We start from the raw sequence: 12,007 nt of genomic DNA, 5'->3' as shown, positions 1-12,007 counted from the left end.
ATATAATATTTATGGTTATTGAAAGTATATAAAATATGACAATTAATATAATTTTTACACGTCACTTTTTTTTCTCTTATGTAAAGTTAATTTGAAGCTGAAAAAATGTTTACATTGTATTCCACTACGCTACCACAACCCCAATTTTCTCCAAATGTCATGTATACACATGACTGTAAACTGTTATTGATTTATTCACTTAATAGACATATTTTAGCTTTTGAAATAAAATTATATTTACTTTCCAACTTAAATACAGATTCTATTTAATGATCAAATTGCATGCACTTTTAAATAACTATTTTAATTTCTATGTATGAAGGCAATAAAGCGTTTGCTGATTAAATGAAGGATTTTTATTACCTCCCTTGAATATACAGGTTACCTTCCAAAGGTTAATAACAGCATATTGCAATGATGGAGATATCGAAGGTGCAAGGTATATTTTTTTTAAACAATTCTGAATGTGCTGTAATTTGTGTGGTCAGGGAATGCTAAGAATGTTTTGACTTACTTACCAAGCTAAAAGTTCTAATTGTAAGGGTTCAATAGTCAGATTACAGAAAATCCCAAGGCTTTTTATGCGAATATTAAAAACAGGAGGGTAACTAGCACAAAGGTAGCACCACTCGAGGATAAAGAAGGGAATTTATGCTTGAAATCAGAAGACATGGATGAGGTACTGAAGGAATATTTTGCATCTGTATTCAAGCAGAAGGATAAGGAAAATAATGAGATCACGGTGAGGTATATTGATATGTTGGGGTAGTTTGAGATCAAGAAGGTGGTCTTGGGTGTCTGGAGCCTGGGGCCTGTTGGAATCTTTCCCAGGTTATTGGGAAGCAAGAGAGAAGATTACGGGCAGAAAGATGCAGATCTTTGTATCATCCCTTGCTACAAGCGAGATACCAGAGGACTCGAGAGTAGCCAATATTAATCCTTTATTTAAAAAGCGAAGAAGAGCTAATTAAATAAATTACAGGCTGGTGAGTTTTGCGTCAATGGTAGGGAAGCTATTGGAGAGGATTATTTGGAATATGATTTACTCGCATTTGGAAGAGAATGGAATAATTAGGGATTGTCAGCATGGCTTTGTTGGGGGCTGTTCATGTCTTACTAAGTTTTATGAGGTCATCATCATGGACATGTTGGGCAGAAGGAATCGTTTCAGTGCTGCACAACAAACTCTGCATTAGTGTGAGTGTCTTTACACATTCAAATCAATGCAAGTGTGCACTATTTTTGTGGCAATTTTTAATGAGAAAAAAATTAATCTGGTTCCTTTGAAACACAATTCATGTTTTGAAGCATAGTTATGTTGTAAAAGTAACTCAAACAGAAATAGTGAAGGCAATAGCTAGTTTTTCTATATCCATTCAGGTGTATATATATACCTGATGGTATAACATAGAAACATAGAAATTAGGTGCAGGAGTAGGCCATTCGGCCCTTCGAGCCTGCACCGCCATTCAATATGATCATGGCTGATCATCCAACTCAGTATCCCGTACCTGCCTTCTCTCCATACCCTCTGATCCCCTTAGCCACAAGGGCCACATCTAACTCCCTCTTAAATATAGCCAATGAACTGGCCTCGACTACCCTCTGTGGCAGAGAGTTCCAGAGATTCACCACTCTCGGTGTGAAAAAAGTTCTTCTCATCTCGGTTTTAAAGGATTTCCCCCTTATCCTTAAGCTGTGACCCATTGTCCTGGACTTCCCCAACATCGGGAGCAATCTTCCTGCATCTAGCCTGTCCAACCCCTTAAGAATTTTGTACGTTTCTATAAGATCCCCTCTCAATCTCCTAAATTCTAGAGAGTATAAACCAAGTATATCCAGTCTTTCTTCATAAGACAGTCCTGACATCCCAGGAATCAGTCTGGTGAACCTTCTCTGCACTTCCTCTATGGCAATAATGTCCTTCCTCAGATTTGGAGACCAAAACTGTACGCAATACTCCAGGTGTGGTCTCACCAAGACCCTGTACAACTGCAGTAGAACCTCCCTGCTCCTATACTCAAATCCTTTTGCTATGAAAGCTAACATACCATTCGCTTTCTTCACTGCCTGCTGCACCTGCATGCCTACTTTCAATGACTGGTGTACCATGACACCCAGGTCTCGCTGCATCTCCCCTTTTCCTAGTCGGCCACCATTTAGATAATAGTCTGCTTTCCTGTTTTTGCCACCAAAATGGATAACCTCACATTTATCCACATTATACTGCATCAGCCAAACATTTGCCCACTCACCCAGCCTATCCAAGTCACCTTGCAGTCTCCTAGCATCCTCCTCACAGCTAACCCTGCCCCCCAGCTTAGTGTCATCCGCAAACTTGGAGATATTGCCTTCAATTCCCTCATCCAGATCATTAATATATATTGTAAATAGCTGGGGTCCCAGCACTGAGCCTTGCGGTACCCCACTAGTCACTGCCTGCCATTGTGAAAAGGGCCCGTTTACTCCTACTCTTTGCTTCCTGTTTGCCAGCCAGTTCTCTATCCACATCAATACTGAACCCCCAATGCCGTGTGCTTTAAATTTGTATACTAATCTCTTATGTGGGACCTTGTCGAAAGCCTTCTGGAAGTCCAGATACACCACATCCACTGGTTCTCCCCTATCCACGCTACTAGTTACATCCTCGAAGAATTCTATAAGATTCGTCAGACATGATTTACCTTTTGTAAATCCATGCTGACTTTGTCCAATGATTTCACCACTTTCCAAATGTGCTGCTATCCCATCTTTAATAACTGACTCTAGCAGTTTCCCCACTACCGATGTTAGACTAACTGGTCTGTAATTCCCCGTTTTCTCTCTCCCTCCCTTCTTAAAAAGTGGGGTTACGTTTGCTACCCGCCAATCCTCAGGAACTACTCCAGAATCTAAAGAGTTTTGAAAGATTATTACTAATGCATCCGCTATTTCTGGAGCTACTTCCTTAAGTACTCTGGGATGCAGCCTATCTGGCCCTGGGGATTTATCGGCCTTTAATCCATTCAATTTACCCAACACCACTTCCCGGCTAACCTGGATTTCACTCAATTCCTCCAACTCCTTTGACCCACGGACCCCTGCTATTTCCGGCAGATTATTTATGTCTTCCTTAGTGAAGACGGAACCAAAGTAGTTATTCAATTGGTCCGCCATATCCTTGTTCCCCATGATCAACTCACCTGTTTCTGACTGCAAGGGACCTACATTTGTTTTAACTAATCTCTTTCTTTTCACATATCTATAAAAACGTTTGCAGTCAGTTTTTATGTTCCCTGCCAGTTTTCTTTCATAATCTATTTTTCCTTTCCTAATTAAGCCCTTTGTCCTCCTCTGCTGGTCTCTGAATTTCTCCCAGTCCTCCGGTATGCTGCTTTTTCTGGCTAATTTGTACGCATCATCCTTCGCTTTGATACTATCCCTGATTTCCCTTGTTATCCACGGATGCACTACCTTCCCTGAATTATTCTTTTGCCAAACTGGGATGAACAATTTTTGTAGTTCATCCATGCAGTCTTTAAATGTCTTCCATTGCATATCCACCGTCAACCCTTTTAGAATTAATTGCCATTCAATCTTGGCCAATTCACGTCTCATACCCTCAAAGTTACCTTTCTTTAAGTTCAGAACCATTGTTTCTGAATTAACAATGTCACTCTCCATCCTAATGAAGAACTCAACCATATTATGGTCACTCTTGCCCAAGGGGGCACGTACAACAAGACTGCTAACTAACCCTTCCTCATTACTCAATACCCAGTCTAAAATAGCCTGCTCTCTCGTTGGTTCCTCTACATGTTGATTTAGATAACTATCCCGCATACATTCCAAGAAATCCTCTTCCTCAGCACCCCTGTGTGTATATATACGTGTGTATATATGTGTATAGTTGCAAAGAAAGGGGAGAAAGCCCAAGCACTGTTTTACGAAGTGCTGTGGGATCTTAATGTCTCATATCTGAACCATCATTGTGATTGTCTAATCTTTTATTGTTACCAGTACAAACCACATTAAGATTTTTTAATACTGATTATATAATTGCTCTTACACTGCTAGAGTTTCTAATGTTACTTAAATGTTTGACATTTATGTTCCAGCCAGGTGGTACATTCTGCAAACTCACTGAAAATTTAGTGGCCTTTAATGGATTGATGCATTGACTTTCTAAAATAGCATTGCACTTTGAGCAGGAGAAAATAAAACTGTTCTGGAGTGACTTGGTCTATTTTTTATTGTTAATACCGTAGACAATTGGAGAGTGGTGTTAAGAATGGCCATTCAAGAAGTCACTTACTTAATAATCCCACCATTCAGCATGAAAAGTAGATATATGGTAGTGATTTGAAGAGGAAAAAAAAGGAAGCTATTGTGAAAACTTAGAATGAAATATAATTGCCGCGGGACTTATTTACCATCGCCCGCCAGGGGCTTTGACTGACATCGGGAGGAGAACGAGGAGTGCAGGGGAGAGATAAGACTTTGCCTTCCATCACAATGAGAAGGAGATTCACTGTGATGGATGTTCGTGTAAATTGTGTTGTGTCTTGGTTCTTCTTGTTTGTATGACTGCAGAAACCAAATTTCGTTTGAACCTCTGGGTTCAAATGACAACAAATAAATTGTATTGTATTGTATTGTATTATTATGGCCGTGCTTTCAGATTAAACAAAAAAGGTGCACTTGAAGTATCTTTGCAAATAATGGACCCTATCATTTTACTGCTATTTAGCAATTGCTGGTGTTAATATCATGACTGGTTTCAAGTTTAAACCGGGTGGGATTGGTGGAGGTGATTGTTGATCGTTGAGTCAATGTCTTTTGACTACCTGTCACTACAGCTAATCCCTTGATACGGAGGTGAAATTTCGTAGCCTTTAATTGCTGAGTAAACCCGACTATCTAATGATGTGAAGATAGACACAAAGAGATGGGATAACTGAGCGGGACAGGCAGCATCTCTGGAGAGAAGGAATGGGTGACATTTTGGGTCGAGACCCTTCTTCAGGTCAGAAGAAGGGTCTAAGGTTTAAACCAGCATCTGCAGTTCCTTCTTACATATATCTAATGATGTGCTTAGATCAAATATTTTGGTGGAGTGGCCTGTGCCTGAATGAAATCCAGGCCTTAACCCAAGTCTCTGGTTCAGTTTTGGACCCCAAGGAGTGATATGGTAGTGAAATTAATTTGTTTACTGTGAGAGAGTTTTTGTTCAAAATGTTAACTAACAATGCAGACAAAGAAACTGCCATAATCTTAAGCAAAAAAAACAAAATGGAGGAACACAGTGGGTCAACATTCCCAAGGCAAACAATTTTGGTCAATTGGTTATACAAAGGCGGAGTTGGCACAGATTTTTGAAAAGACTTTAAAACTTTTTTTGCACATGTGCTTCCTACTGCATGTAAACAAATGTGGAGATGTGATATTAATATTTATCAATTCATTCTCTTTTAGCAAGATTCTTGGTTTCATGAAGGATAAGGATCTGCCAATCACAGAGGCGGTGTTTAATTCCTTGGTGACAGGGCATGCACGAGCTGGGTAGGTAAAATAGAGCAATTAAGACTTGCAAGGATTATTGCTTTAAAAATATTCTTAAATCAATATTATGATGTTTTAAAATATTTGCACTTTTTGTATACCTTGACAATATTTAATAGGCCGTGGGCCGAGCACCGAAAATGTGTCTAGAATTTAACTTTCGTGACCCATGTCTGGTATCTATTTGAAATTTGGCACAGATTTAGATAAAATATAATTGAGAAGGAATTCATAACTCGTCGGTGCCAAATGTTGCACACTAATACGTAATCTAATTAGATCGAAAAAGTAACCGTCATCTAGTGCTCAATGCTCATTTTACTCTATGGGGGCCTAATTCCGTGCTGCGGTTATATATACATATATATGACTTGTGAATAACTGGAGTTATACATAATTATATATAATACTATTATATAAAAATAATATGAATATAATTGTGAGTCCGACTGTAGGCGTATGTTGAGAGAGACTGCCACAGAGGTCCCAGGTTTCACCGGCTCCTGAATCCGCCTAATTAATAGGTCAGGGCAGATCCTGTGTGTTCCCTAACCCAAATCCTCCGCAGTCGCCGCTATGGACGGCACGATGTACAGGCCTCCTCCCCCCCCCCCCCCTTCCCTGTCAGAGATGATCCAAACACAGTCTGGGGAACTGCAGCCAGTCCCGGGGCATGCAGGCAACCTGGGAACTGCAGCCAGACCCGGGGCACGTTCCTGGGCGCTACAGCCAGACCTGCCAGCCGACCTGGGCGCTACAGCCATTCCCGGGGCAGGCGAGCTGACCTGCGCGCTACAGCCAGTCCCGGAGCACGCAGGTGACCTTGGTGCTATAGCCAGACCTGGGGCAAGCGAGTCGACCTGGGCGCTACAGCCAGACCTGCCAGCCGACCTGGGCGCTACAGTCAGTTCCGGGGCAGGCAAGCCGACCTGGGCGCGCAGGTGACCTGGGAACTGCAGATCCTTTGGCCCACTGTATCCGCGCCGACCTGCAATCACCCTGTACACTAGCACCATCCGACACTAGGGACAATTTACAATTTACCGAAGCACTTAACCTACAAACCTGCACGTCTATGGAGTGTGGGGCAGGTGAGCTGACCTGGGCGCTACAGCCATTACCGGGCGGTTTCGCTGCAACATGTTTCACAAAACATGGGAGGGGATTGTCCCCCACCTCTCAAAACATGGGGGGGACAGCCCCCCCCACAGGATTTCCGCCTTGTCCCGCAGTTGGAGCACTTCTTCTCGGCAAATGATCGCAGGCAGCTCCGCGATTAGATGTTAAAGAAGACTCTTCTTTGACTTCAGCAAGTTGACATTAGTGACAACTTTTAATTTAATTTGTTCAGGAAAGACAAAGTACAAGTCCTCAACTTCAGCCTCGGAGAGTTGGAGGAACAGCATCTCATATTTCGCTTGGGCAGCTTACAGCTGATTTTTGATTTCTCTCACTTCAGGTAGCCCCGGCATTCCCTCTCTCTCTCTCTCTCTCTCTCTCTCTCTCTCTCTCTCTATCCCTCCCCCACCCAAGTCGCACTAGCTTCTCCAGGCATGACATTCTTCCGATTTAAATCTGAATTCCGATTTTTTTCTTTTCCTAACAATGAATCAGATCTTTCAATTTTTTGTGCCCGATTTTGACATGGTTTACTTGGCAAGATCGAAAAATAAAAGGGTGAAGGAAGGAGAGTCAGTGGAGGTACCGGTCTGGAGGCGGGCAAGCTTGTGATTCATGATGGAAGTCAGCAAGGTCAGCCAATAGAGGGGGGGGACATGCGGGAGGCCGTGGGCTGAGGGAACACAATGACGCTCTTTGGCTGCTGCTGAGGTCAGCCCGGCGGGAACCGGAGCGTGAGCGGGTGAGATGCGGGGCCATGAACAGGAGTGCAGGCTCGGGGTGACCGGGATGCCCGGCCAGTTAAGATGGGGGTGATGGCTGTGGGGCGTTGATCCTCTCCCCCTCCTCTCTTGTGGGGAAAATAAATAAATTAACACAACAGTGTTTAGTGTTTCCCATAGGGAGCTGTGACTGGAAAGGGAATGGTACCGGCGATGATAGTGGGGGTTAGAGAGTTGCGGGGCCCTACCTCCCAGGCAGCGGCTACCCCCTCCCCTTTCTGATGATTTTCTGTTTATATTGGGAATTTTTGTTTTCATTGTTATTGGCAGAGGTTTTTAGCGTTGTAGATGTGTCATCAGTGTATTGACAGTTAACTGTGCCTTGCAGTATTGCACATAATTATGCCTTGAGATGGTACCTTTCTAAGGTGATGTGTAGGTTTTACTTTTGTGTTCTTTTGGCATCTCTACAAATAGCTCATTTAGAAATCCAGGTAACATTTTTTGTAAAGATTTTGTTAGCTGTATGAAGTCAATTATTTCATGAAATATTTATCTTTGGGGGGTTATTTTACTGGTTATGTGTTAGAAAATTCTAAGCTTCTGTTATGTAAACTACCAGCAGAAAGCTTGGGAATTACTTTGGGGCACTGCCCCTGGACCCTGTCGTGGGCCTAGCCGGCCTCTCGGACCCCCGGCCAATACTTCCTACTTTTTTTCTCGAGGTGAATATCATGCCTCTCTCTCTATCCCTCCTCCACCCAAGGCGCACTAGCTTCTCATTTTCACCCTACAAACAGCTTACAAAGGCCTGTTTCCTTTATCATCGTTACTTTTTTGCATATCTTTCATTCATTTTTCTTTATTTCACCACATCACCATATCTCTCGTTTCCATTATCCCTAACCAGTCTGAAGAAGGGTCTTGTCATGAAACGTCGCCCATTCCTTCTCTCGAGAGATGCTGCCTATCCAACTGAGTTACTCCATCTTTTTGTGTCTATCTTACTGCTCTAATGTTTATGTGAATGGAGTGAATATTTAAAATCATTTTCTAAGAGGCTGTGAATTGAACTGAGTGCTGTGCAGATAGCAGAAAAGGTTCCTGTTTCTGATCTTTAGTCAAGGTATTAATGAGGAGCAAGCATTGCTTGTGCCTGGGAACCTGCCAAAGGAACTGCAACTTCCTACCGCAGAATTAATTACTACCAACAACAACAACTATTTTTTTTTGTAAATAACATGAAACCAGACAGTGGATTCCTATTAACTGATATACTATCAGAGATCCTTGTTCCCAGATACCTTGTTAGTCGAATATCACCCAAATATTAAGCACAGACCCCTCACCTGCCAGCACAGTTCTTCTCACCTTCACCTGTTTCGATAGGTTGGTCATGGAGCAAATCGCGTCCAGCCTCCCAGATAACATTGATCCACTGCAATTTACCTGCGGGTGCACGGCAGGCTGCATCCACCTGGCCTGACACTCACCCCTCTGGATAATAAGGACATTTACGTCAGCTAGCATTTATTTCAAGAGGGCTGGAATACAAACACAGGGATGTAATGCTGTGGCTCTATAAGGCGCTGGTCAGGCCACATTTGAGTATTGTGAACAATTTTGGGCACCATATCTGAGGAAGGATGTGCTGGCCCTGGAGAGGGTTCTGATGAGGTTTACAAGAATGATCCTAGGATTGGATGGGTTAACATATGATGCGAGTTTGACAGCACTGGGCCTGTACTCGCTGGAGTTTAGAAGAATGAAGGGGGACTTCATTGAAACATGCCGAATAGTGAAAGGCTTGGATAGAGTGGATGTGGAGAGAATGTTTCCACTAGTGGGAGAATCTAGGACTAGAGGTCATAGCCTCGGAATTAAAGGACATTCCTTTTGGAAGAAGATGAGGAGGAATTTATTTAGTCAGAGGGTGGTGAATCTGTGGAATTCTTGGCCACAGAAGGCTGTGGAGGCCAAGTCAATGGATATTTTTAAGGCAGCGATAGATTCTTAATTAGTACGGGTGTCAGGGGTTATGGGTAGAAGGCATGAGAATTCGATTCGGAGGGAGAGATAGATAAGCCATGATTGATTGGCAGAGCAGACTTGATGGCCAAATTCTGCTCCTATCACTTATGACCTAATGACTCCTATTTATTGACTACAGCTTGGCTTTCAACACCTTAATGCCAATCAAACTTGTATACAAGCTCCTGGACCTAGGACAATACCCACTCTATAACTACATCCTTATCTTCCTGTCCAATGATTACAGACAGTGAAGATGGGTGTACCCTCATGACTGCAGTGAAATTCTGCTCTAACTTCATTTACAAGTTTGCAGATGACACCACCTTAGTTGGTCGGATTTCAAATAAAGACGAAACAGAAAACACATGGTACAGCCTCTCCCTCAATGTCAGCAAAACTTAAGCTGGTCATTGATTTCAGGTTGCAGGGTAGAGTACAGGCACCCATTCATACCAATGCAGTGAAGATGGTTGAGAGCTTTAGGTTCATAGGTGTCAATATCACCAACAATTTGTCTTGATCCGGCCACATTGATGCTGTGTCCAGAAAAACACACCGACACTTTTACTTCAACAGAAGACTAAGGAAATTTGGTATGTCTTTTATCACCGTAGCCGGGGACTTCAACAAAGCCAACCTTAAGAAATCGCTCCCTAACTTCCACCGACATGTCTCCTGCAGCACCAGAGGACCAAACACCCTCGACCACTGCTACACGACCATCAAGGATGCCTATCGCTCTATCCCTCGCCCTCACTTCAGTAAATCAGACCATACCGCAGTGCTTTGATAGGGAGAACACTGATGTGCCTTCCCGAGCCCCCATTCGCCGTGATGGTATTTCGGTCACAGCCACAGAGGCCGACGTCAGAAGATCCTTCAGAGGGGTGAACCCTCGGAAAGCGCCTGGACCTGATAGTATACCCGGCGTGTTTTAAAAACCTGTGCGGATCACCTGCTTTAAAAGGGCATCAATAATACCGGTGCCAAGAAGAGCAAGGTGACGTGCCTCAATGACCATCGACCAGTAGCACTAACGTCTGTGGTGATGAAGTACTTTGAGAGGCTGATCTCATAAAAACTCATGTCAGGCTGTTATTCATTGACTACAGCTTGGCATTTAATACCATCATCCCCTCCAAGCTGGTTACCAAGCTCTCAGATCTGGGTCTCTGTGCATCCCTCTGCAATTCGATCCTCGACTTCCTCATTCACAGACCACATAGGTGGAAATGTGTTATCTTCGATAACAATCAGCACGGGAGCACCTCAAGGCTGCGTGCTCAGCCCCCTGCTGTACTCACTCTATACTCATGACTGCGTGGCAGGACATAGTGCGAACTCCATCATCAAGTTCGCCAACTACGCCACTGTTGTGGGACGTATCACTGATGGGGACGAGTCAGAGTATAGAAGTGAGATCGACCGATTGACCAAATGGTGCCAGCACAATAACCTGGCTCTCAACACCAGCAAAACCAAGGAACTGATTGTGGACTTCGGAAGGGGGAAGGATGGGGACCCACAGTCCCGTTTATATCAACGGGTCGATGTTGGAAAGGGTCAAGAACTTCAAATTCCTGGGTGTGCATATTTCCGAAGTTCCCTCCTGGTCCCAGAACACTGATGCAATCATAAAGAAAGCACATCAGCATCTCTACTTCCTGAGAAGATTACGGAGAGTTGGTATGTCAAGGAGGACACTACAGGTGCACAGTAGAGAGCATGCTGACCAGTTGCATTGTGGCTTGGTTCGGCAACCTGAGCATCCAGGAGCGGAAAAGGCTGCAAAAAGTTGTTAAAACTGCCCAGTCCATCATCGGCTCTGACCTCCCTACCATCGTGGGGATCTATCGCAGTCGCAGCCTCAAAAAGGCTGCCAGCATCATCAAGGACCCAAACCATCCTGGCCGCACACTCATCCCTCCGCTGCCATCAGGTAGAAGGTACAGGAGCCTGAAATCTGCAACATCCAGCTTCAGGAACAGCTACTTCCCCACAGCCATCAGACTATTAAACACAACTTCAAACAAACTCTGAACTATAACAGCCTATTGCACTTTATCTGTTTATTTATGTGTGTGTGTATATATATATATTCTATTGTATATGGGCACACTGATCTGTTCTGTATTTATGCCTACAATATTCTGTTGTGCTGCAGCAAGCAAGAATTTCATTGTCCTATCTGGGACCATGTCAATAAACTCTCTTGACTTGATGTTCTTACTAACTTAAACAGATACAACATAGCTGTATCACAGCTTGGCAACTGTTCTGCCCAAGAATGTAAAAAATTGCCAAAAGTTATGGATGAAGCCCAGTCGATCACACAAACCAGCCTCCCTCCCCATTGACTCCACCTATACTCCATGCTGTCTCAGGAAAGCAACCAATGTAATCAAGGACCAGTCATTCTCTTTTTTCCTCTTTCTAGTTGAATTGAAGATTTTAAAAAAGCTTTAATGTTTTTAATTACAACTTCTTCCTTGTTTTTATCAGACTCATAAATGCAGTTCACATTTGCCGAGGACATGTCCAACATAACTAAGCATGGGCGTGTTCATTAAATGTCTACCTTGTATTTGATT

The 12,007-nt window shown here is 43.3% G+C and overlaps 1 protein-coding gene across 1 annotated transcript in view; it reads left to right on the top strand.

Moving 5' to 3' along the window:
* lrpprc (leucine rich pentatricopeptide repeat containing) overlaps positions 1-12,007 on the top strand; it is a 152,929-nt gene that overhangs the window by 28,990 nt on the left and 111,932 nt on the right. Inside the window, exons 5-6 of the mRNA XM_033025505.1 lie at positions 381-439; positions 5,455-5,541. Coding sequence (XP_032881396.1) covers positions 381-439; positions 5,455-5,541 — 146 coding nt within the window. The remainder of the gene's footprint in view (positions 1-380; positions 440-5,454; positions 5,542-12,007) is intronic.

The sequence above is a fragment of the Amblyraja radiata genome, chromosome 8 (genome assembly GCF_010909765.2).
Source record: "Amblyraja radiata isolate CabotCenter1 chromosome 8, sAmbRad1.1.pri, whole genome shotgun sequence".
In the NCBI taxonomy this organism is placed as follows: domain Eukaryota; kingdom Metazoa; phylum Chordata; class Chondrichthyes; order Rajiformes; family Rajidae; genus Amblyraja; species Amblyraja radiata.
This window is presented reverse-complemented; position numbering and strand designations above follow the sequence as displayed.